Source organism: Phocoena sinus, chromosome 3 (assembly GCF_008692025.1).
Source record: "Phocoena sinus isolate mPhoSin1 chromosome 3, mPhoSin1.pri, whole genome shotgun sequence".
In the NCBI taxonomy this organism is placed as follows: Eukaryota; Metazoa; Chordata; class Mammalia; order Artiodactyla; family Phocoenidae; genus Phocoena; species Phocoena sinus.
In genome coordinates this window covers 138,952,330-138,977,798 of record NC_045765.1, presented here as the reverse complement: position 1 = coordinate 138,977,798, position 25,469 = coordinate 138,952,330, and the positions used below count along the sequence as shown (strand labels likewise).

Below are 25,469 nucleotides of genomic sequence, written 5' to 3'. Positions count from 1 at the left end.
TATTTTCTATTCAATAAAAAACTACCTTTCATAAGAAATAAGATAGGATGGAGATTATTCAAGATATACTGTGTCAAATTGAAAAATGAAAAAAATGAGTTAAAGATTTGTTTGACCAGAGGCAAGAAAATAGGGACTGCAAAGTGGAAGTTAGACTCCTGAGTGCTTTGAAACTCACAGTTGAGAGGATGAACTTTTCACACGAAGGGCTTTAAGGCATGGTCTTCAGATGTATGGCAATAGAAATTTTTGTAAATGCAAAATTTTTGTACTATTGGATGTGAGATGATGATGAATATGTTAAATATGAGCTGGACAAAGCAGACCAGAAATAAAACAAACCCAGCTGCTAAAATTAAACTTTAAAAAAGCGACCCTCAACCGCTTGGACTGGGAATTTCCACCAGTGTTTGGAGGTCCCCATCTAGACGCACAGTAACCTCTTAGAGACTTGGATGTTCTCCAGGAGAGCCAGTCCTTTTTTTTTTTTTTTTTTAACCAGAGAAGGAATGATTTATTAGTTGCAGCAAGGAGGGAGAATACCAGGGATCTTTCCCAAAGCAGTGTCTCCCAGGCTTTGCATATTTCAGGCAACCAAAACCAGACAGTACTATTTTCAGACTTTCCTGTCTGCTCTATTGACTGCGGCTGCAGCCCTGGACACAGGGCAGACACCAGCCAGCCACTTCGGCACTCTCTAGTCAGAGCCCCCGCCAAGCCCCCTCCCCCCCGCACCCAGAGATCTGGCTTCTCATTGGATCAGCGTGGGGACATGGGCGGTTTCCGATTGGTTTAGAGGAGGGGAGGTGCGTCCTGACGTCACGCCCGCCCTAAAAAGTCGGCCTGCTGCTCAGGGTTCTGGAGAGAGAATTCCGAGAATAACCCGGAACAACCTGTGCGGGCCTGAGCCTGCCCTCTTTTGGAGCTGGGGTCCCCTCCCACCCATCAGGAGAGCTCCACCCCCCCACTCCCCGCCAGCGCCGGGGTATCAGGTGACCTTAGGCCGGCGCAGTCACGTGACTAGGCGCGCCCGCCTGTTGTGGCCATGGCGGCCTCAGGCTCCGGTGTGGTGAGGCGAGTGGAGGAGCTCGGGGACCTGGCTCAGGCCCACATACAACAACTTAGCGAAGCCGCCGGCGAAGATGGTGAGGGAGCCGAGGAGAGGGAGGGAGGGAGGTGGGCGGGCGGACGGTTGTTCAGAGCTGGCGGTCGACGGCCGTAGGGGCTGAGGCTGCGGCCTGTTGTCCGTGTGGATCCCAGGCCAGGACTGCCGAAGGTGTTGCCCTTCTGGCCCGCGCTACGGGGTCGCTGGTCCACCTCCAAGAACTCACAACGCCTAAAGGCAAGGCGTTTGCTTCCAGACCCCATTTTTCATAACCCGTGAAAAGCGCTGAAATCCCAGTCATATTAGTGCTGCTTGTCTTTAATTGTCTCGGTAGCAACTGGGAAAAGGGCAAGATCTGGATGGAAGTACACGTGGAAGTTTAAATGAGTTGTTAAAGTTGGATGATGGTACGCAAATAAGTAATGGTTTTGCGTGTAGTAGAGATAGCTAGGCGTGTATAACAGTTCGACTTTTTCATTGCTTCGTTGTGAATTTCTGTGTTATGTTTTGGATTCTAAACTCAGCTGTAAACAATACAGAAGAGATTTACATTGTTATAATTTCGACGATTCTCTCACATTCATCACCTCAGGTCTCATAAGGGCCCTGTCAGTACTAGAATACTTTCTTGGAAATGTCTAAGTGGTTTCCTTTGAAAAACTGACGGAGAATTACTTGGACTTTTGTTCTCTTTCAATACTTACCGGCTGCCTCTACGTTTCTACATTATTTCCTTTTGAGTTTTGCACCTTTACTACAGATAGACAGTTTTAAAAATTCTTGTGGACTGTCTCATTGTCATCGAACTCATAGGAAAATAGTAGTGGAACGTTTTCCCAAGCGATTGAGTAGTTGCTGAATTTATTGAATAGGGTCCATGATAAAATGGCTCTAGTTCCAGTGAAGATTATTTGCTGGATTTTCTTTTCTTAGGGGTATGTTCTTAAAAACCCACAGACTACCCTGAGCTGTTTTCTTTTTTGGTTTGTGGTAAGTGAATCACATGAATAGTTAGTTCATGGACAGTAGTAGCTGTACCTGGAAGTGTATCTAAGTTACTTCTAAGTAAGCTATTCAGTGATCTCCACCCCATTCCAACTCCATTAGAATCAGTCTAAAGAGATCAAAGAATGTGTGCTATTCACTTACCATTGAAACCAAAAGCCATTGTCATTTTCCAATGGACGAGTTCTTTAATCCAGTCTAGAATGGGGGCTGAAAATTAAAGTGGTATATATTCTTGTTTGGAGGCTTTAAAGTTCTGAAGTGTACTGGAATTAAAATAATAGTGGTCCACGTAATGAGCTATTCATCAGTATTACTAGCAAGATTTTCTTGTATTTATGAAGTTTAATTAAAACATGGTTGCATGTATTTGAATTGAACTTGTATTTTCCCATAGCACAAAAATACTATGCACCTAAAATTTGTCCTTTAATGATATTTGTATTAGGTTATAGGGATTGATAGTTCCTGTTATCTTTAAATTAGATCAGATACAACCAGACACTAGTCCATCTAAGAATACTCTCCTTTTTACCTCTGGTCAATTTTTGTTCATTTATTTCTCATTGTACAAGCATAGTATGTTTACTTTATGGAAATATACCATGAGAGGGACCTTTTCCAGGGACTATGTAAGAATCACTTGTCTTTGCCTTGTCAGTCACTACCTTGAATGGTTAGGAAAAATACTACATTTCATAAAAATTTTCTAAAATTGTGAGCCATTATCCCTCCACCTCTGTAATTACGTCATGAATTCATATGAGATACTCCTTCAGCAGCGGTTCAGTGAACTAAGTGCAAGTCTTTACATTTAAAATAATCCTGCAAATTAAGAAGAAAATATCAACTCAGTGTTTTAAGAAGTACCTAAGGAGTACCATGTTTCATACAATTTAGTTCGCAATAGAATTTTTTTTCTGAGCTGTGTGGATGATACTTCTGGGCTGAGGAGAGATAGGAGGGCAGTGCTAAAGAAGTAGTTTTCAATTTAGGTGAATAGTGGACCTTAATGCGTTCAGAATCTGGTTTAGATACAGGTTAGGCTTTACCAGGGAAAACTTAAAGTCATCATATTATTGCCAACAGATGCAGCTTAAGCTGGTGGTGCTTTTGTTCCAACGCTGAGCAGCTTACGTACCTGTATAGGTGCTGAGGTTGGATCAGATGGACCCTCACCAAGTGCTAAATTTTCTGTCCATTTGCCAGTGAGGGGAAAATGATACATATTTCAGGAGGAAGCCACAGAGGGGCATACTTAGGAATTTAAGCGTCTTGATGGTGGGCATATTTAAATTTGACTACGTGAGATGATGCAGAAGTGTGGATGGCACCTTGGTATGGACACTTTGTAGGTTAGGGAGGAAAAATCCATAAGAAAAACTGAAAACGTCGAAGCAAAGAGAATATGACATAAGAGAAAAGGAAGAAATTAGACCATGTAGAGGGGAAGTGAGGGGGAGTTGTTTTTAGAGGGTATATCAGAAGTATTTAGTTTAATTTTGTCTAGGTTTTGAAGGCATTAAGTAATTTGTCCCATTTCTAGGTTTTTAAAGGAGTAAAATATTTAGGTAGTTTGTGTAATTTTAATTGTAACAGCTATTTGCATACATAAATACATAAACACAATTATAAAGTTATAATTGCTCAGAGTGCTTACATTTTATGAGGCATTTGATTTAATCAAACATGTTATTTTTTGGAGAATATATTTATGAAGTTATAAGTTAGTGGAAGTCCTTTCTGTAGATTTATGTATATTATTTGTACTATTCCAATACAGGTTTTAAATTTATTGCTTAAACATTTTGAGTATGTCAACGTCATAAAAGAAGCATTATGAAAATACAGATTGCACTTAAGAAATGACAGCTGAACCTAGAAAGTTTTCAGTCCAGCTTTCAAGAATAAATTTCCATGATACATTTAAGTAGGATTAGGCATTATGATGTACTTCATGTTTTACGAAAGATATTATTACCATGCTGTAATAATTTCATTTCATCATTTTAGATATGTAACTTTTTTCATTTAAATGACACTCTGAAACTATGTGAAGTAATCATGTTTTTTTTTTTTTTGAAGAAAAATTAAGTCTTATTTATTTTTAAAACCAAACCACTAGGATAATATATCACAGTCTTGAAACAGCAAACAGACATGCTGTATTATCGTTTCAAGTAATAAGTTGGTAAAAATACAGCAAGGTCCTTAATAAAATGATAAGGTGCCAGAACTGGGGCAAGAACAACGCAGGTCGCAAAAGTGGTATCTGGTAACGGAGGGCTGTCCCTTTTTTTGCCCTAAAGGAGTCACAGCTCGCCCCTGAGTTGCTTACTTTTTCTCCTTTGACCTTCGTGTTGCCAGGGGATTGTCTGAACAGAGCTCTGTTATTACAGGGGGCAAAGTAAGCAATACTGGGTTTAGGCTTTCATTCTGTTATGTTTTATGAAAACAAGATTTTTCCAAGGCCAGTACTTCATAACTCTCTTAATTATGCAGCTAACAATTCCTCTTTTGCTGTTCATTCCTGAATACTAGCATATAGCACAATCAAAATCCCCTTTCCCTTCAAGGGTATCACTGCAAGATTGTCTTGTCACTCAGCTCACTCTGCTGCAGACACCCTCAGGGCCCATTATGGCTGCCAGTTAGAGGGAAGGTTTGCTTCCCCTACCGGTGTGATAACGCTTCTTATATTTTTGCAGGGTCTCCAGGCTGAAAGATGTAATGTGTGAGAATTTTAAGAAATGTGCATCCACATCTTGATGGCCAGAAATGAATATCCGCAAGGACCCTTTCAAAGTTTTTATCCAAATTACCTCTCCCAACTCTACATCTTAAAGTAACTTCATGCCCTTGTATATAAAACAAAACCAAGCAAAACAAATCCCCAGAAGCCCCCCTTTCCCCTTCTAAATTAGTGACCTCATGGATTTTGTTTTATTTCCAGTTTGTGGAAAATGTTGTAGTGATCCTTCTGGTAAACAGGAGGTTGGCAACAAACAGAAACACCTCTCCTCACACTCCACCAGCTCATAAGCAGGTCAGATGAACCTGCCAGCCTGTTGATATCTGTGTACTAGGAGAAGCTGGTACCTTGGAGGGCTCTGGTTTGGTACAAGGGAGACTCCCTGCTGCCAGGATAAGCACTTGCCACATGAAATTCAGGCTCACAAAAACTCTCCTGTGCTATCTCTGACCCAAATTCTAGCACCAGGTTTTTTCACTTTCTAGGATTCAAACACAAAGGAACCAGTGTCCAGAGGCAAGAGACATAGGCACTTGCTGCCATCCTTAATTTCCTCATTCATAAACTTTAGAAAACCCAAATCCCCATTCCTCTTTTTAAATAGATTCCTGCCTTCAGCCCTGATGGCCAATAGCAGACATCTATTTCCCAATGGATGAGAGAGACTCCTTCATCTTGGTCACGGTTGGGATGAGGTTTATGTGGTCATCCACACACTTGGTCACGCAACTCTCCAGCTGCCGCTTCACCTGAAGCTCTTTACTCCCCGCATCTATTGAATCCTTGGCTTTGTCGTTGCAATGCATAGTGCACTGGGCCAGGCGGTCCTGGAACTTCTCTAGCTCGCTGGTCACCAGGGCCTGGGCTTGAGCCAGAGGTGCATGGCAGCGCTCAATGCACTGGTGCACTTGCTGCATGGACGCCTGGCTGTCCTCACAACAGCTGGCGCTGCACCGGAAAATGAGGCCCTGCATCTTCCGGATGTTCTGTCTCTCCAGACTCTTCACCATAGAGTCCACCGCCTCCTGCACCTGGAGCTGCTGCAGCTGTGCCATGATGACCCCATGCTGCTCCAATAATCATGATTTTATCTCTTATAGATCACTTTTTAATTCGGGCCTCTGCAGCTCTAGAAAAATTGAAACTTCTGTGTGGAGAAGACAAAGAATGTTCAAATCCATCAAATCTTCTTGAACTTTACACACAGGTACTGAAACAGATGTGGTTTCTGACGTTGTTGAGGCAGTTTGCTTATTTAAGAGGGTTACTCCAAAATTTAGGTGTGATGAAAGCAGTTTATTCTCTATTTAAAGTGTTTGTGTTAAAAAAAACTGTATGTATAAAGCATATAGACTTGAAGCTGTAAGGCAGTAAGTATCCTTACAAAGAAGAAAAGTTTATTGGATGTGTTGATAAAAAGGAAAAAAATCTTGCAGATAACAGTATTGCTTCCCTTTATAGATAATTAAGCAAAACTCTCAAATGGGGCTTCCCTGGTGGCACAGTGGTTGAGAATCTGCCTGCTAATGCAGGGGACACGGGTTCAAGCTCTGGTCTGGGAAGATCCCACATGCTGCGGAGCAACTAGGCCTGTGAGCCACAACTACTGAGCCTGCGCGTCTGGAGCCTGTGCTCTGCAACAAGAGAGGCCGCGATAGTGAGAGGCCCACGCACCACGATGAAGAGTGGCCACCGCTTGCCACTAGAGAAAGCCCTTGCACAGAAACAAAGACCCAACACAGCCAAAAATAAATAAATTAATTAAAACAAAACAAAACAAAGAAACACTCAAATGTGCAATTTCCAAGGTGTGAAAGGTTAGTCAGAGGGAATGGAGGTTTCTATAAGGGCTCTGATTATTTTTTTTCCCTGAAATTCACCTTTCCTTTGGATTCTCAACTTGACTACCTGTGCTTTTGTTATGCAAGTCCATAAGATTTTTCTGTTCCCCCCTTTTTTTACTTTCCTTTCACATTAGACCTTTCTACAGATAAGATCTGTTTTCTCAGTTTTCTCAAACACTGCTGAGGCAAGTGGACACTAAGAAACATAATTTTGAGGGACTTCCCTGGTGGTCCGGCGGTTAAGGCTCCGTGCTTCCACTGCAAGGGGCATGGGTTCGATCCCTGGTCAGGGAACTAAGATCCCGCAGGCTGTGCAGTGCAGCAAAAAAAAAAAACAAAACACATAATTTTATCATAGTAAGTAACATTTGTATAGCACTTTATAGTTGACAGAGTGCTTCGTATGCCCTTACTTGATTGCCAAGGGATAATAAAGATGAAGTGGTTTATAGGAGATAGAGTAAACTCAGTGAAGTTTCCAAAATGCACGTTCATAGCACTTAGGTGCCTGACACTCTGCTTTCTGTTAGGAGGTACATGGAGATGCTTTCTGCCTTCCGATGTGGTTGAATGAGCCTGTAACAACTACCCACAAACCCCAGAGAGCTGTTACAATTTGGGAGAAATTTACCTCTCTTTTCTTTCAGAAGTTTCCTTGCTTGTCTTGTTTCTTTCACATGGGAGAGTTCTAAACATTTTAACTTATTTCTAAGAATAAGGCAAAAGAATTAGAAATATAGATTAAAATTCCCCAAACCCCTTTGGATCTTACTTACGGTTCTCATTCACCAGGTCATTTTCCTTAGGATGATAATCTCTCCCTTCCTGGCTTAGACCTTCTACACGAGAGCACTTAACACTTAAGTAGTGCTGTTTGCTAGGTAATGTTCGAAGTGTTTGCATATGTTAATTCATTTTACCCTCAAAGCAAGGGACTTTGAAAGGCATTTGGATCAGTTTCTTCATTTTGTCAATGAAGAAACTGGCTCCAAAACAAAGATAAAATATGACTTGTCCTTTGTTAGAACTCAGTTTCCTTAGTCTTAGTCCAGTAGATTAAACAAAGAAAAAGGATTGGGTAGTTTTAAAGTGCTGGTGCTTCATTTGAGAAACAGGTAATTCTTTGAAGATTCAGTATACAAAACTAGAGGTAGTGACCTTGTCTTGATATGGCAGGCATTTAGAAAATGTTCAGGAAGTATATATGTACAAATAGCAAAGACTATAATATACTTTTCATAATTATATTGTATATAGTTAGCTTATCTGAATTAAAACATAAATACCCATTTTACTTTTTGAGGGAAACTAGATTATCTTAATTCAGTATTTTAGTAAAATCCTATGAAGTTTACTATAAAGTTCATCTTAGATTATATTTATAGCTAGATAGTTTGACTACTTAAATACTGTGCTAGAAGATTTAAATGTCTAATAAAGTATATATATGTAAGATTAAACTATAAGAATTATTTATTCGAGTTGAAATCATTTCTACTTTTTTTTCTCTCTCACTTCAGGCTATTTTGGACATGACATATTTTGAGGAGAACAAGCTAGTAGATGAAGATTTTCCTGAAGATTCTTCACAAAAAGTAAAAGAGTTGATCAGTTTTCTTTCAGAACCAGAAATTTTGGTTAAAGAAAATAATATGCATCCAAAAGTAAGTTTTGCACAACTATGAATTATGGTGGAATGCTGCTGATTACTGCTATATTACCCTTTAGAATCTGTATTTTTTTTTTCTTAAATGTATCTTTGTTTTAAATTAAGATTGAAGGAGGGACGTAAGAGTTGAACATTTCAGACTGATGTCACAACTCGAGTATCATATTTTTGTAAATATGTTTCAGAATGTTTGTTTGATGGAATTATATTGTAACTACAGTGCCTAGTAATTTTCTAAACATACACATTTGCTGTTTCTGCTCCCTTTACTTTTACAGATGCTGTGTTTTCTTGAAGGTCCCTAGTAACCTAATACCACATCTCTCGTCCTTTCAGTCTTCTTCTGCCTGGACATTTGTTGCCTTTCTTACCAATGATCACCCCATCCCTTGGAGGCCCTGCATGCTCCTCTTCATCTCTAAGAAGCCTTGCTCTTGCTCTTTTTCAAGCATCTCCCCTCTCTTCCAGTCTGGAAACATAGGCACTCCCCAAAGATATCTCCTTAATCCTCTGATAGTCTGTAGTTTGTCTTTGCTTGACAACTTGTTTTTACTGCTGTCTCTGTTTAGATGATTCCAAGATTTTTGTCTCTAGCCCTGGCTACTCTTTCAAGCAAATGATTTCTCATCTTGAACTGTCCGCTGGCTTTCTCTACGTAGATATCTTTGTTGCTCTTTGTGTTTATCAGGGAATGCTAACTGGAAACAAATAATCCCAAGTTTTAAATGATATCACATAGTAAAAGTTTGATTTATTAAAATTGTTCTTGTGTATATCTTTTCATTGTTTTATTTTAGCAGTAGTAGAAATTGTTTCAAGTAACATATTTCTGAAAACTTATTTTTTCAGATTATGGAATACTTATATTTCAAATGTATTAGAGAATTGGCTACTAAAATACTTGAACATCAATTTTCTAGAAATATTTGTAAATTGGAGTAGTTATTTTAATTTTCACGTAGCAATAGATTTCTATATTTCTAATTGATTCAGAGTAAGGCATTCCTGTGTAGGTTGCTAAGTAAAGAGCAAATTTTGTGAAATGAGTATTTTTTAATTGCTCAATATTTTGAAATTTAATTTTGATTTTTACAGACACGAAGTTTCTCTTTTTAGCTGTGTCTTTGTTGTATTTCAGCACTGCGATTTGCTTGGGGATGAACTCCTGGAATGTCTCTCTTGGAGACGAGGAGCCCTACTCTACATGTATTGTCATTCTCTGACCAAAAGGAGAGAATGGCTCACAAGAAAATCTAGCTTGCTTAAAAAGGTGAAAAAGCATTCCTCATACATGTTTTATTGTTGACATTTATAGGTTTCCAAAAGCTGTTTAGTACAGGATTAAGAGTAGAGGAATCAAAGGGCCTGGGTTGGCATTCCAGGCCTGTACTTACCAGCTATGTAATCTTAAACAAATTGGAATTACTGTGAAGATTAAATAAGATAACATGTAAAAGCCCTTTGTAAACTGGGAAGTTTTATATGTTTTTTTTTTAAGTTCTGGATTTTTATTTTTTATCGTACAAGATAGATAATCTATATTAATTTCTAAGCATATTTTTGGCCTGAAGAAAACAAACTTGGTTGTGAGCCTCTCTCTATCAGCAGATCACTCCTAAAGATCCCACATGACCCTGCTCCTAGGAAATTGTGGCCCTCTGATTTTTCTTGACTCTTCTGACCAAATTAGTAAATCCAAAGATCCTGTCTTAATATTTGTATCACTAAGGATCCTTCCTAACTTAGGTTGATTGTACACATGGTTTATGTGGGCCTGCAAATGAGAGGTCACACTTTCAGATGTAAAAGTTTGATCATAATATTTCTAAATTGTAATAAAGTACATCCATATTTTTAACAAGTTTTTGAACACATCTTTATTATCTTTAACCTCTTCTTGCTCTGATGACATTTTTGACAAGTATATTACTGAATCATGTGTTCTTGGTTAATGATTTCTCTTTTTTCCCCATACTCTTTTACTAATTAGAGGGTTATACTTGTAAAAGTTTTGGGGTAGTAGGTCCTTATATTGTAATGTAATAATCATATGATATATCTGTATATTAGCCAATATTCTCTTGAGTAAAAATATTAACATTTGAAGTTTCTACAGTTCTGCATCTAATACTTGGATTCTTTATCTTTGACTTTCATTTAGTACCTTGTTGATGGAATCAGTTATTTGCTACAGATGCTGAATTTTCGGTGTCCCATCCAGTTAAATGAAGGAGTTTCTTTCCAAGACCTAGACACAGCTAAATTACTGAGTGAAGGTAAGGTGATCCTTTTTGTAGTTTTGTAAGTGTTTCAAAGCATTTTTAAATTTTAAGAAGTTTACTAGATTTAACTTTGATTGAAATAAATTTCAGGTTACATTATAGACAGAAAAATAATAAAAGGGCTTTTTAAACAATTAAAAAAAATCTTCTCACGTAATATAGAGAAATACTGCTAATCTCTGCTTAGTAATTTAGGGACAGTAATATATCATGTTGCTTTTACTTATTTTGCATCCCCACAAAGCCCTGATCCTGCTCTAGGTTCAGCTAATTGTAACAGAGACTGGAGGTAACTTTTATTTTAGTTTTATTTTTTAAAATTTATTTTATTTATTTATTTGGTTGCACCAGGTCTTAGTTGCGGCAGGCGGGCTCCTTAGTTGTGGCTGGCGGGCTCCTTTGTTGCGGCATGAGAACTCTTAGTTGCAGCATGCATGTGGGATCTAGTTACCTGACCAGGGATTGAACCCAGGCCCTCTGTATTGTGAGCGCGGAGTCTAAACCACTGCACCACCAGGGAAGTCCTGAGACTGGAAGTAACTTTTAAACAAGGAGAAATTTACTGCTTTTTCACTTCAGAAAGGTCTAGAGCTGGTTATGGTGGCTTCATGGCATCATCAGGTTCCTATCTTCTTCCTCCATCGTCTTTCAAAGTGGAGCGCTACAGCTTCAGAAGGAGGCGAGTTATATAGAATGCGTGTAAACAGTACTTGCCAGAGTTGTGCAACATGCGTCCCTGTTGAGGACATTGCTTCCATTCTCAGTGTCTCAAGATGCTGCTGGAGCTCCTTCCGTCTCACCTGTGTTCCAGTCCATAGGAATGGCAAAAGGATGTTTCTTTCAGCCAAGTCTTTCTTTCATCCTTCTCAAGTTTGTTACAACACTTAGGACACTTCTACCTACATTTCACTGGCCAGTATTTAATCACATGGCTTCATATAGCTACAAGGGAATCTGGGATGTATAGCCCTTTACATGATACATTGCCATCCCAAATAATGTCTCTTTACTAAGAAAGAAAGGAAGAATGAATATTGGGTGGTAACTGCTAGTTTCTGTCATAAACTTATATGCACTTAAAAATGTTAGGAACTGGATATAGAGCATCATTTGGGTTTTAGACTGAGGTTTGGGAGGGAAGAACCACTTACTTTTAGTGTCTCTTTTTACAGATGGAAGAACTGAGGTCCTGATAAGCCTGATAAGGTCACATAGCTGGCAAGTGATGTTAGGTTCTTTGTGTAAACTTGCTTTTATGCTTCATCTGAAATTTTGGGGAAATTTTGATGGGGAAAATTCAGACATGGGGAATAAGAAGAAAACTTCTTAGGGAAAATTCTGTGTTTTAATTTTATAAGTGTATTTTAATTCTTTCTTTGTTAGCTTCTATAGGCTTTTCCTTTCTATTAGAAAACACACAGAAAAAAACCACCATGATTTAAGAGCCATTAACATATGACTGGCTACTGCTGTCCAAAAGTTGTTACCTTCAGTTTATTCAGGCAAGTAGCTTGTCCTAAAAAAACTTGTGACTATAAGGTGCTTCTTCAGTGGGCATGATGTTTTGACAAACATGGGGTGTTTTGATTTATTTGTGGGAAGTATTTATTCCAGGTAACTAGTGAACCGATTACCTGCGTTAAAAATGATCTTTCTAAAATTTCCTCACCCACATGGATTGATTTAAAAGAAAAAGCAGAGATGGGCATTAAAGCTTATTTAGAGCCAAAGAAAAGAGCACAAGTCACCAATTTCCCTTATTCTCCCATTTCTAGTCATAAAGTCATATATTCTCATGGCCTAGCATTTTTTTATCACGATGCTTGTGATACTGGTGTCTTCTCTTGGATTATAATTGATTACACTCGCCTCTATCTTCCATTGCTTCTTCAACAGGGGAATCAAAGGCACAGAAAGGGTCTCTTTTTTCCAGGAAACAACAAAACAACATCAACTCCCTAGCAGTTTTGCCACAGGCATCAGTCCTCTTTTGGTGCTGACTTCTTGCTCTCATCTAAAGCAGTTTGTTCCTCCATACTTCATTCCTCAAGATGTAGATTAGAAGCCAGGAAGCCTACTTTTCATAGGCCAAATTACTCTTAAGGCCCTGGTGGAGTGGCTCTAATTTTTTTTTAAATTTTTTGTTAGTCAATATAAAAAACATAATTCGGAAAAATTCTTAGTACTAATTAGAGAGAAAAGTTCTATATGAATCATCAAAATATTTTTGTGGCCAGATCTTAATGATAATTTGCCTGATTTTACATAAAACTCAAAACAGTGTATACTTAGTATGATTTTTATTTCGTTTTCCAAGGTGAGATAATCATTTTGTCCTTTGGTCATTACCTGTATGCCATTAAATTTTCAGCTTTTAAAAATTACCAGGTAATGTATTCAGTAAATCTTTTTATCTCATTTCTATGGTTCATTCTTCTGTGGGCCCTTATAAAAATAGCCTTGTCAGGATAACTCGAGTTAACTAGGTTAAAAGATTGTTCAGCTGTGCACATCCTTGGGTTATGCCTTTTTATGCCACTGAAGAGCCCCCTTCCCAGCAGCCTTTGGCTCATAGCTTAGCCCAGAACCTGGATTTCAGATGGCTTAAAGGAGCAGCTCTGAATTGACGCCACTAATTGCTTGGGTAGCTTGTTTAAAAATACAGATTTCTTTTCTTCTTTTTTTTTTTTTTAATTAAATTTATTTATTTATTTTTGGCTGCGTTGGGTCTTAGTTGCTTTACACGGGCTTTCTCTAGTTGCAGCGAGCGGGGCTACTCTTCGTTGCAGTGCTCAAGCTTCTCATTGCTCTGGCTTCTCTTGTTGCGGAGCACAGGCTCTAGGTGCGCAGGCTCAGTAGTAGTGGCATGTGGGCTCAGTAGTTGTGGGTTGTGGGCTCTAGAGTGCAGGCTCAGTAGTTGTGGTGCACGGGCTTAGTTGCTCTGCGGTATGTGGTATCTTCCTGGACCAGGGCTCAAACCCTTGTCCCCTGCATTGGCAGGCAGATTCTTAACCACTGCGCCACCAGGGAAGTCCCCAAAAATACAGATTTCTGTGTATCACATTCAGGTTCTGATTTAATATGTGGAGTTCAGGAATCTATTTTTATAATCTACCGTAATTATGATGCAGTCAGATTTAGACATCAGTGCTTCTAGAGAATGCCAGTCTGGCTACCTTTTTTTTTCTATGAAGGTCATCTTTCTGCCATCACTTTTACTTCATGGGTTATTCACTCTCTTCCTCCCTGCCCCCCGCGCTCTCTTGATGTGTTCGCCAAGGATATAAGCAGTGCAAAGTGAAGTATTTTATTGAAAACAATGCTGAGCATTAGCAGAAAAAATACCAAGGAAAATTTGTATCAGCAAAAAGACTATAGCTACAGAGTAATGGATTCCTTGGGGGAGTAGAGAGGGAGAATGTGTAATTTTTACGTTGTTCATTTCTTCCTTTGGTATTTTAATGCAGTACAGTAGTTTAGCATAGTGTCTATGGACCAGCAGCCTCACCCTAGGTCCTAGGACTTTGTTAAAAATGCCGATTCAAAAAAAAAAAAAAATGCCGATTCATAGACCCAATCCCATACCTGAATCTGAAAGTTTTGGAGGTGGGGGCCCAGCAATCAGCATTTCAACATGTCCTCCAGGTAATTCTAATGCAGACTAAAGTTTGAGAACCACTCTTTAGCATATAGCTATTCATTCTCTCCTCAGAAACACCTTTCCAAAGGATATCTGTCTACCTTGTTTAACCATCACTCCTTGTTAATATAAAGGATGAGGCTAACTTAGAGTTGGGCACAAATTGAATGCCAGCTCTCCCTTAAGCAAACACTTCTCATCTTTCCCAAGTGGCTTCACTTTGTGGGACTTACTTCAGCTCCTCCTGCTAAGGCTCTAGTCTGCTTAAAAGTTAACCTTCTTTTCATTTTTGCTTCTATCTCCTTACTCCCCTCTACCAGTCTTTTGAGGAATAATTAGGGTGTAGGATCACAAAAAAGAAAAAGGATATAAATTCAGTGAAAATGTCCTATCTAATATGAAATATAATTCTGCAGTGAAAATCGTTAATTTGGAAAAAACAGCAAACTATTCCTTAAGAAAATTCCATGAAATTAAGGAGGGCATGTGGAATCTTGATTTTTGCGGACTGGGGCTTAAAGAGCTTTGGTGAGTTGCACAAAGTCAATAATTTACACCCAGATCCTCTTGATTCTAGGTCTGTTTCTTTTTATATTCTAAATAACATCTAATGCTATTCCAGCTTTTTCTGTGAGGTTTATGACCTTTTAACTATGAAGAAATGAAGTGAAAAGAAGTGATTATGGGTAATATGCATTGTACTTATTGAGTTGTTTTATACATAGAAAGCATAATTTATAGAGTGTAGCCCATCGTATGTTCATGAATGCAAGCCTCAGATTCTGCTCTTAATTATTTCTTTTGTTGATATAACAGTGTAATGAATCAGTTCGTCTGCTAAGCTTATTCCTTCTCTTGCTACTATTTATAAGCTGAATTGGAGGTGAGGTGAAGGGTTACCTATAGGGACAAACTCTGAGACTACCAAAAACTTGCAATAGATTCAAGATAATACAAACTGTAACAGTTTTGGAAGCTGGATTTTTCTTGTATTATTATATCTCTAGTACTATCATAGTCATTTCTGATGAGCCATATTAGGTGAGCAACTGAGATTATGATGCTCATTTATTTGAGGTAAACTTTTCTAGTCACACAAGTACCTGTCTAGTAGAATAGATCATTTATTTGTATTTTATGACTTGAAAAAGTTAAATAGTCATATAATTTAATAGCACTTTATGGTTTATGCATTTTTATTTTATGTTTCTTAAGAAAATTCCATGAAATAAGTAGGGCATGTGGAATCCCGATTTTTGCAAACTGAAGTTTAAAGAGCTTTAGTGAGTTATACAAAGTTGATAATTTATCCCCAGATCTTTACAATTCTAGGTCTTTTTGTTTTTATATCAAATTAATATACTTTGTGTGTCATAAATGTTTAATTATATAATCACCTTCTTCCATAATAAGCAGGCTTTCAACTTTTGATGGAAATCCTGCAGTGTATTCCTTTTTCCTGGGAACATAAAGCATCTTGGATACAATTTAACATCTTTGGTAACTTAGAATCATATGGCTTCTAAGGGACACGATTATGCAGGATCATCTCTGTACACTGCTGTAGAAATATAGGAACTGTATTATTGATCCTGAGTATACCCCTAAGTAAAAGCTGTGTTCATGGATGGGATTGAGGGAATCTTTGAGTACTCTGAAATTGTATGCGGAATATGGGATGTACCTTCTGGGAGAGGTTCCATCGATTTAGATTAGATTCTCAAAGAGATCCTAAAGAGAACACCAGAAAGATTAACACACTGACCTATATGAGTCTTTAAAAATAATTCTTTTCTGGGGGAGGGTGGGATTGGGTCTCTTTTATAGATAAAATAGAGATAGAAGTGCCTATGGAATGAGGATTGTGTTAGTGATAGTTGGCTTTTCTAAGTACAGCTGTTAAATGAGAAGGGAAAATGCTTAATGATGTAAAAGGATTTTATTAGAGTCTTAATCACCAGGGTTTCTTTTTAAATTCTAATCTCTCAACTTAAATGACTTTCCCAGGAATATTTAGTGACATTCATTTGCTGGCTATGATGTACAGTGGAGAAATGTGTTATTGGGGATTGAAGCATTGTGCAGATCAACAGCCAGAAAATCATGAAGTGGATACTGGTGTTTCTGGAGCAAGCTACACTACACACAAAGAACCTTTGGATTTCCGAGAAGTAGGAGAAAAAATTTTGAAAAAGTATGTATCTGTGTGCGAAGGACCCCTGAAAGAACAAGAATGGAATACAACAAATGCAAAACAAATTTTAAACTTCTTTCAGCATCACACTAACTAGTAAGTTCATCTACTCCTTTTCAAACAGGAAAACAAAAAGGCTCAGGAAATGGAAGTTCCAGAAAAGAAGACATATTGATACTGAATTTAGGAACATTACACTACATAAAGATAGCCAGCATGGTTATTACCCTTTTTTAAATGCCATCACCATCTTTCACTAATATTCTTTTTATTTAAAAAAAAAAAAGATTTTTTTTGATGTGGACCATTTTTAAAGTCTTTACTGAATTTATTATATTATTGCTTCTGTTTTATGTTTTGGTTTTTTGGCCACGAGCCATGTGGGATCTTGGCTCCCCGACCAGGGATCGAACCTGCACCCCCTTCATTGGAAGGCAGAGTCTTAACCGCTGGACCACCAGGGAAGTCCCTCACTATATATTCTTAAACCTGTGAAGGAATGATTCTTTAATATCTAAAATGGCATTTATGTTATTCTAACTCACTCTGAGCTACAGATATCCTGTAACTAATACTAAGGAGAAATCCAATTTATCTCTATAAAGAGTTTTTTTCTATTACTTTAGATTTTTTTTTTTATTGTGGTACAATATACATAACATAAAATTGAACATTTTAACTGTTTTTAGATTATTTTTTAATCTCCCTGTCTTGAAGTTTGCTGCACTTCAGAGATTAAAATCAAGTCCCCTCTTTGCTTTGTATATATGCTATAGATATAAAAATTGGCAAAATGAAAAATTGTGACCAACATCCATGTACCATTTCCAGACTAAGATAAATAATGAAAGACTCCACAAAAGAATTTTTGTTTGTTTCACCACGTACTACTAATGGCATTTAAAATTTTTAGTCTATTAGGCATTTTATAAAAATTTCAAAATGATTTTCCTATTTTGTTTAAAAGAATATGCACGGTTTATTAAATGAGTAATGAAGATAAAACCAAGTTAGGTTAGTCCGCCATTAGTCTTATGTCTTTAGAGCACATCTTTTCATGTTTTGAAATTTTAATAGTCTTTGTCTTTAATTGTAGGGGTGAGTGTTAAAGGCCAAGAGCCCCACCTCGTATCTTGCTGACAGTCTTTCTGTCTACCTCAGTTTCTGTTGTCGTCTTGGGATGATCTGTCTGATACCTTGCCAATATCCTTCACCTCTGGGCCGTTGACTTCATCACATTCCAGGAACTTAACTCCCATGCCCTCAACATGAATATCACCATCCTGAGTTTCTCTTTCTGAAATCTTAAATTTCAATAGCTAGTGACATTCTTATCTTTCCAGTTTTTTACTTCCTCATTTTGATTGATTCTTCTCTCTCTTATTTCTTTTGTATCTCTTTAGCTTCCTCATAGCCTCCTCCTCTTCCTGTCCCCTTTTCTCCTCACCATCAGCCTCTTTCAGGTTTTCTTCCTTCCCTGTCCAGCCTTGGCCTTATGGGGCACCATATGACGTGCTCTTCACAGTCCCTTCAAATCCATCTTCCCCTGGTCTTTCAGCCTAATCATTCTGCAGTCCCTCAACATTGAATTAATCCTATCGTTCCACCTTCTTTTTTTGGGATGCTGAGTTTCATGTGAAGTTCCTGCAGCTTCTTCAAAGTGGAATCACTCTAAGTATCTTGCCTTCAGCTTTAGAAGAGCCCTCAGTGTAAGCCTTTCGTCTGTTACTAGTGTGGCCCCTGTCCCTTTCCCAGTGTGGCTAATCCAAACCTCTAACTTGCCTCATCACTCTCCTCTGGCCCTTTGTCCCCTCCCCTAGCACATGGCTGTTGGTCCTGTCTTAAAGAAAATAGAGACTATGAGGAGGTCAGTGTTTGTTCACCCATTTTGCCCTGCTCATGTCCCCCCTTTGAGGAGGAAAAGAGGTATCCTGCTTCGTGTTGAAGACTAGTCTCCACGTTTCCTCTCTGCCGGCTCCCTCATTCCCCCGAGGCTTCTCTTTTATCTGCCAATATCCTGTACATATTGCTCTTTTCCAGAATACTGTTTTTTCTTTTACCTCCTTCTTCCATTTTTCCTTCCTTCCTTCCTTTCTCCCTTTTTTCCTTTTTACTTACTCTAAATACTGTTGACCCTTGAACAACACAGGTTTGAACTACGTGGGTCTACTTATACGTGGGTTTTTTTTCAGTAGTAAATACTACAGTACTACACAATCAGTGGTTGGTTGCATCTCTGGATACAGAGGAATTGCAGATATGGAGGGCTGACTAAAAGTTATATGCACATTTTTTTTTTTTTTTTTTCCCAGTACGCGGGCCTCTCACTGTTGTGGCCTCTCCCGTTGCGGAGCACAGGCTCCGGACACACAGGCTTAGCAGTCATGGCTCACGGGCCCAGCAGCTTCGCAGCATGTGGGATCCTCCCGGGCCGGGGCACGAACCCACGTCCTCTGCATCGGCAGGCGGACTCTCAACCATTGCACCACCAGGGAAGCCCTATACGCAGATTTTTGACTGCCAGGAGGATTGCACCCTTAACTCCGTCATTGTTCAAGGGTCAACTGTGCATTTATGTGATGTTATTGATAGCCACAGCTTCTATCACCTGTAATGTTAGGCTGACTCCCAAACCTGTAGCTTGAATCCCAGCTTCTGCTTTCTAAACCTTCTTTCTAACTGCCTATTAAATATCTTCACTTAGACATCCCATAGTAATTTTAAATTCGATATGTTCAAACAACTAATCCTTACTTTTCATCTAAAATCTTTTCCGGTTCATGTTTTCTCGTTTTTTGATCTTCCACGAAGCAGGGCAACACAGAATGCTGTAACCTACTTCTGCCTACCTTGCCAGCCACATCTCTGCAGCTCTTCCTGTGTGATCATTTTCTAGTCCAGTGTTCCTTAGGCTCATTTTTGATCAACATTCTGATGGAGCTGCTTGGGACAAGGAGAGTCTCTCCCTATCTCTGCCTTTGTCTCCTTGTTTATCCTTACACAGCTAAGATTTTTATTTAACTTAGCTTTTACAAGTTTTGCTATGAAAATAACCTTTGTGCTTTCTAAGTATAAAGGTTTAAATCACAGACTACCCACCCTCGCCCCACCCTTTTTAGAGAATCATGATCAATCACAAGTATACTAGTTCCTTCCCCAATGTGCTGTGTGTATTTTTTCCTCAATATCCTCGTTACTTCTGGCTGGAACACTTTGCCCTTCTTTGTAGTCAAGTGAATACCTATTTATCCTTTAGGACTCAGCTCCAGTGATATTGGATCCATAAGGCTTTTTCCAGCCCTTTTCAGTCAAAGTTACATGTCACTCTGCTTCTGCTCCCTGAAACTTCCCCAACCCATGTTATCACACTGATCACATTGCTTTATAGTCATTTTTCTTATGAGTTGGCAAACTCCATATTTTAAAAATTTATCTTTATGCATAGTGCTTAATGAATAGTAGGCCCTTAGTAATGTTTTTTGAATTCATAAGAGGCATGATTCTTAAGTGCTGAAGTCTGCCACAAAAGGGTTACTGCTCTTGGATTCCAAACTGCCCTGACCTCTGTACCAGCGGTTGACAAGGCCAAGAGGGAATTACTCCTCAGAGGAGTAAAGTATCATTTAGATCTAGAACCAGAGAAAAGTAGAGAGCTTTCTCTTCAGAAGCTGGGAACTCCATTTTGTCTTCATGACCCTGTGAACCACTTGGGTCTCTCACTGGTTGGTACACTAATGGGGCTACTGTTGGGTGCTTTTTGTACAACTTTTTCATCCCCCACACAATTGGAGAATAATTTGTAGACCATAACAGTTATAATGCTTTTTACTGTGATGTATTACAAAACAATGGACAGTACATTTTTGTATGTGTTAAAGCCTGCTATGTAAATTCTGTTTCATTTAGAATGGATTAACTTCAAAATACCAAATACTCCACATAAGAAAAGTACTATAATTACTATAATTCACTCATCAACAACTATTATGTGCCTATTACATGCTAGGTTTTATCCTAGGCACTGAGTATATAGCTTTGTAAAACACCAGAGTTTGTTTTCTAGTGGAGGAAGTTAACGCATTTTAAGAAATAAATGTGTAGCTTGGTGAGTGATGAGTGCTATGAAGAATAAAGCAGGGCATGGGGCTAGTGTGACTCAAGAGGGGTGCTGTTTTATTTAGGGTGGTTGGGAAGGCACCTGTAAGCACCTGTCCACTTCAGCATTTGGGTCTACCCCTCTGGTTGAATACTGTTCAGTGTGCCATTGCACATTCAGTATATTCATGAAGTTTCTCTTTCTTACGGAAGTTTTGATGCTGAATTAAACAATGAATCACTACCTAAGAACTTCTCATTTTGATCCCATTTAAAGGGTTTCTCTCCAGTGTGGCCCTTACTAATGGGTAAGTGATAACCTAAAGACCTTGTAGCATTTATTACACTTGCGGTTTCTCTCCATTTTGAACTCTTTGATGGTTACTAAAACTTAAACTTTGTTAAAGGATTTTTCATAATCCTTAAATTTGTATGGTTCTTTTCCATTATGAATTTTCTCATGCTATCTAGGCTTTGAGACTTAGTTAAAGGCTTGTCTGCTTTGCTGCATTTATAGGGTTTCTGGCTACTGTGAATTGTTTGATGCTGATTAAGGTGCAGATCATGAGTGAAGACTTTCCCTTACTTGTTTGCATACAGTAGAGTGAGGTGAGAGTCATTGGCTAAAACCCCACAATGAAATTTACATTCCTGCCTTTACAGTCAGTCCCACTGGGAATTGTCTGATGTTCATTAAAGTGGGAGATTCATTTTAATGCCATTTTTTAAAAACCCACAGCTGGCTTATATGCTAGTTTTAGATTGCTTGTCACTTTTCTCTCCACCTTCCAGGGCTCCTTTTCTGACTCCCATAAGGATACCCCTTCTACCACAGAATACAGGATTCCATAGTTCTCTAGTATCACCTCCTTGTATTATTATTTTTTAACACAATATGAGCTATCATGGAAGTATTACATTAACATACATTTAATGTATCCACAGTTAAAATATGCATTATGTATTCGTGCTGCTGTTCCTTACTGTTTTTTATTTTCCTACTTCTAGTGAAAATTTCCAAGTAAAATGTTTTGGAACATATAAAATTAAAAAAAAATAAAACCATAGTCCCATATTTGTATCTTTGTTTTCTTTTATATCTGAGTGTTGTGTCAGAATGAAAACTTATCATGTTAGTTTACGATTTATAATCAAGCAGGACCCTATGGGCCCTTTCTGGGACAGATTCCTCCCCTCCCCCTATGTCCTCCACCTGCCTCTTGTTTATAGAAAAACTTTAGCCTCCTAGGCTTTCCCCAAGTTCCAAAAATAAATTTAATCAGAGAAGTGAGAAAATGCAGAAACAAAGGAAAACAGTCAAACAGGACAAAATAATAATGGTTTAACCATTAAACAAAGTCAAGAACCTTTTGTTCCTCCTCAAGGGTTATAGATAATATTCTGAGCCATACCCTTAGAGCTGTTTTGCAAATACTGAAAATCCCACCAGGTGGAAGAAGTTAACTATATGCTGCCCACAAGCACATAGACCCCAGACTGGTTGGAACCAGAAGGTTGATGATGCTGACTCCCGATTACCTCCCCACCAACCAATCAGGAGTGTCCACGAGCTGACCATGCACCCCGCAACCCTCTCCCTCGCCCTGTCTTTAAAAACCTTTCTCTGAAAGCCGTCAGAGAATTTGGGTCTTTTGAGCATTAGCTGTGCATGCTCCTTGTTTGGCGCCTGAGGTAGATGCTGCACTTACCTTCACCACAACCTAGTGTCAATAGATTGGCTTTACTGCATAAGGGCAAATGGACCCAAGTTTGGTTTGGTAACATACTGACGATATTATTTCTTCTGGTCCTGATAACTTTCAGACAGGGTGGTTTAGTGGTTAGGAATATGGGTAGAGGCCTGATTAAATCCCAGCTCTGTTGTTTCCTAGCTGTGTGATTCCATATAAATTATTTAACCTTTCTGTGCCTTAGCATTTTATTAACACAGGAATAATAATAATATCTACTTCACGGGTTATCGAAGAATAAATGAGTTAATATTCAGAGTGCTTAGTTCAATGCCTAGCACATGGTAAGAGCTCAAAAGTTATTTTCCTTAATGGCCAGTTCTATGTATTGGCACACCTCACTCATCATGCTAAAAAATACCATAATACTCATGAACCAGAATAATTGAGTGACAAATTCTTGTTCTGACCAGTGAGCACTCACTGCCCTTTGCTCAGTACAAGTGGTGGTGGCCATTCTAAATGAGAAGTTTTCAGAGAAGAAATCACTGGCTGTATAGGCATCTTAAATGTTTGTAATAAGTGTGGCTGGGAGAAAACGGTCAATTAATTTTCAGAAGTTTTCAGCCTCAGACTCCAAATGTATATATACCTGCTGTATACGAACTTCCACATTTACCAATCAGCTTGACTGACTTGGCTTCTGGTCTCACTCTTAGCTTTTGGTCTCTTATCTCACAAGTCAGATGCATTTAATTAATATTAGTCATCTAAATATTATGGATACCCTATTTAAAAATAGATTAAACTGGTAAATCCACATGACTGAGTAGCATGTAGCTTTAAAAACCAAAGAGGAATATTTCTGTAAAATGCTATGGAGTGGCCATATTAAGTGAAAAACAAGATGGAGAAGGTGTATAGTACTATTTATTTAAGAAAGAGTATAAATGTGTAATAATCTTGTTTGCTTATATTTAAAAAAAAAAAACTTTAAAAAAATGGTTACCTATGGTGGAAGTGGGAGATGGGGTCAGAGGAACCAGTTGGAGGGGATCAGGATGGAAACTAGACTTCTCTGAATATATGCTGAATTTTGTATTTTTTACATCAGAATGAAAGAAAACCCCTAAAAATCCAAAGCAAAATGAAACAAATGAGCTGTAATTATGTAGCAAGTTGGTGGCTTCAACACACAGGAATGTATCAGTTATCTTTAAAGCACAAAATTTTCACACCCCTAGTGGGATATCCCCAAGGGCAAAAGGAGCTGGAAAGAAATCAAACTCCTCGGTACTTATATTGTTAATAACTATGAAAATCAGAAATGTATTGAGGATTTTCAGTGTAAGAGAAAAGAGACATGAAACTGAATAAGGTAAGTAAAAATTCTGTAATTCTAAATTTGAATGGGAAATAACAGCATGAAGACCATTAAATAATGTCTAAATACCATTACCCATTAAAAATAACTAGGGCTCCTTAGAGATAAGGCCGATTCAGATCTTGGGCAGGGCAGTCAAATGGTTGATGAGGGACAATTTTTCTTTAATTCATCTAATAAAAGGAATTACAAAATTTGAAAAGCAACATTTTGCACCTTGTAAACAAAAAACAATCATTGGTAACTAGAATCTTAGCTAGTAAATACAGTTTATTTCATTTTATTATTCACTCATATTCCTATATATATATGTATTCAAATTTTTCCATAATAAAAAATTATTTGAACACATTATTTTACAAATGTCACTTTCTTTCTAAGAAAGCTTAGAACCATTTCAGTACTTCATACTTAAACTGATTTTTTTTTTTTTTTTTTTTTTTTTTTTTTCCGCAGTACGTGGGCCTCTCACTGTTGTGGCCTCTCCCGTTGCGGAGCACAGGCTCTAGACGCGCAGGCTCAGCGGCCATGGCTCACGGGCCCAGCCGCTCCACGGTATGTGGGATCCTCCCGGACCGGGGCACGAACCCGTGTCCCCTGCATCGGCAGGCGGACTCTCAACCACTGCGCCACCAGGGAAGCCCTAAACTGATTTTTTTTTTTTCTTGTGTTAGTTCTTTCTTGTTCCTAGAGAGGTAGGAGGAATGCCAATTAATTCATGGCTCTTTTTCTGGTCTGGACAGCCTCACAGAACTAAGCCTTCAGTTGGGTTGGTTATTGGCCCCTGGCAATGGCATGCAAGATAAATAATGAAACTAAATTCAGATCTCACAGAACCTCAGTTATTGGGCTTTATTGAGTTTCTGTTATTTGACATTTAGATCCCCAGATATTTACTTTTGAAGTGCAAATACAAACCGATAAGCCCTGTGTCCGTTAAGCATTATGGCACTCTGCTATGTGGAATATAGATAAAATATGGATATAGATACAGATAGGGAGAGAGAGGCAGAGAGGTGAATATATATTATGTTAAATATATGTATGTCTTTAAATATTTGTACATACACACAAGGTATGTATATGTTCCCTGTAGCCTATCATGATCCTTAAAGACCTGAATGGTTTTATGAAGTTGCTGATCCTGTCTTCTATTTTGAAGACTATTAAAAAATGGGATTAATTTCCCACTCTTAGACATATATCTGGACAAAACTAAAATTCAAAAAATACTGCACTTCTATGTTCATAGTAGCACTATTCACAATAGCCAAGACATGGAAACAACCTAAATGTCCATTGGCAGATGAATGGATAAATAAGATGTGGTACATATATATACAATGGAATATTACTCAGCCATAAAAAAGAATAATGCCATTTGCAGCAACATGGATGGACCTATAGATTACCATACTAAGTGAAGTAAGTCAGACAGGGAAAGACAAATACCATAAAGATACCACTTATATGTGGAATCTAAAATATGACACAAATGAACATATCTACAAAATAGAAACAGACTCACAGACATAGAGAACAGACTTGTGGTTGCCAAGGCGTGGGGGAGGGATGGAGTGGGAGTTCTGGGTTAGCAGATGCAAACTATTATATATAGAATGGATAAACAACAAGGTCCTACTGAACCGCACAGGGAACTGTATTCAATAGCCTGTGCTAAACCATAATAGAAAAGAATATAAAAAAGAATGTATATATGTATAACTGAATCAATTTGCTGTCTAGCAGAAATTAACACAACACTGTAAATCAACTATGCTTAAATAAAAAAGTTGCAACAAAAAATA

General features: G+C 38.3%; 2 protein-coding genes across 4 annotated transcripts; one reads left to right on the top strand and one right to left on the bottom strand.

The window, feature by feature from the left end:
• The first annotated feature begins 821 nt into the window (after positions 1-821).
• Positions 822-21,661, top strand: C3H5orf51 (chromosome 3 C5orf51 homolog). 3 transcript variants are annotated; one of them, XM_032627010.1, is made up of 7 exons: positions 889-1,145; positions 5,963-6,069; positions 8,227-8,370; positions 9,514-9,645; positions 10,537-10,651; positions 14,714-14,825; positions 16,305-21,661. In XM_032627010.1, exons 1-7 carry the CDS (start codon positions 1,046-1,048, stop codon positions 16,312-16,314), a joined length of 720 nt encoding a protein of 239 aa, XP_032482901.1. In that variant the 5' UTR covers positions 889-1,045; the 3' UTR covers positions 16,315-21,661. The 3 variants fall into 3 exon arrangements, 2 of the variants coding, with proteins under 2 accessions (XP_032482900.1, XP_032482901.1); XM_032627009.1 differs by lacking the exon at positions 14,714-14,825 and having other exon boundaries at positions 822-1,145; XR_004349226.1 differs by adding an exon at positions 5,467-5,546 and having other exon boundaries at positions 862-1,145; positions 10,537-21,661.
• On the bottom strand, positions 1,025-7,023 carry LOC116751297 (protein FAM136A-like). The gene has a single exon (XM_032627011.1). It carries the CDS (start codon positions 5,915-5,917, stop codon positions 5,504-5,506), a length of 414 nt encoding a protein of 137 aa, XP_032482902.1. The 5' UTR covers positions 5,918-7,023; the 3' UTR covers positions 1,025-5,503.
• Positions 21,662-25,469: the final 3,808 nt, after the last annotated feature.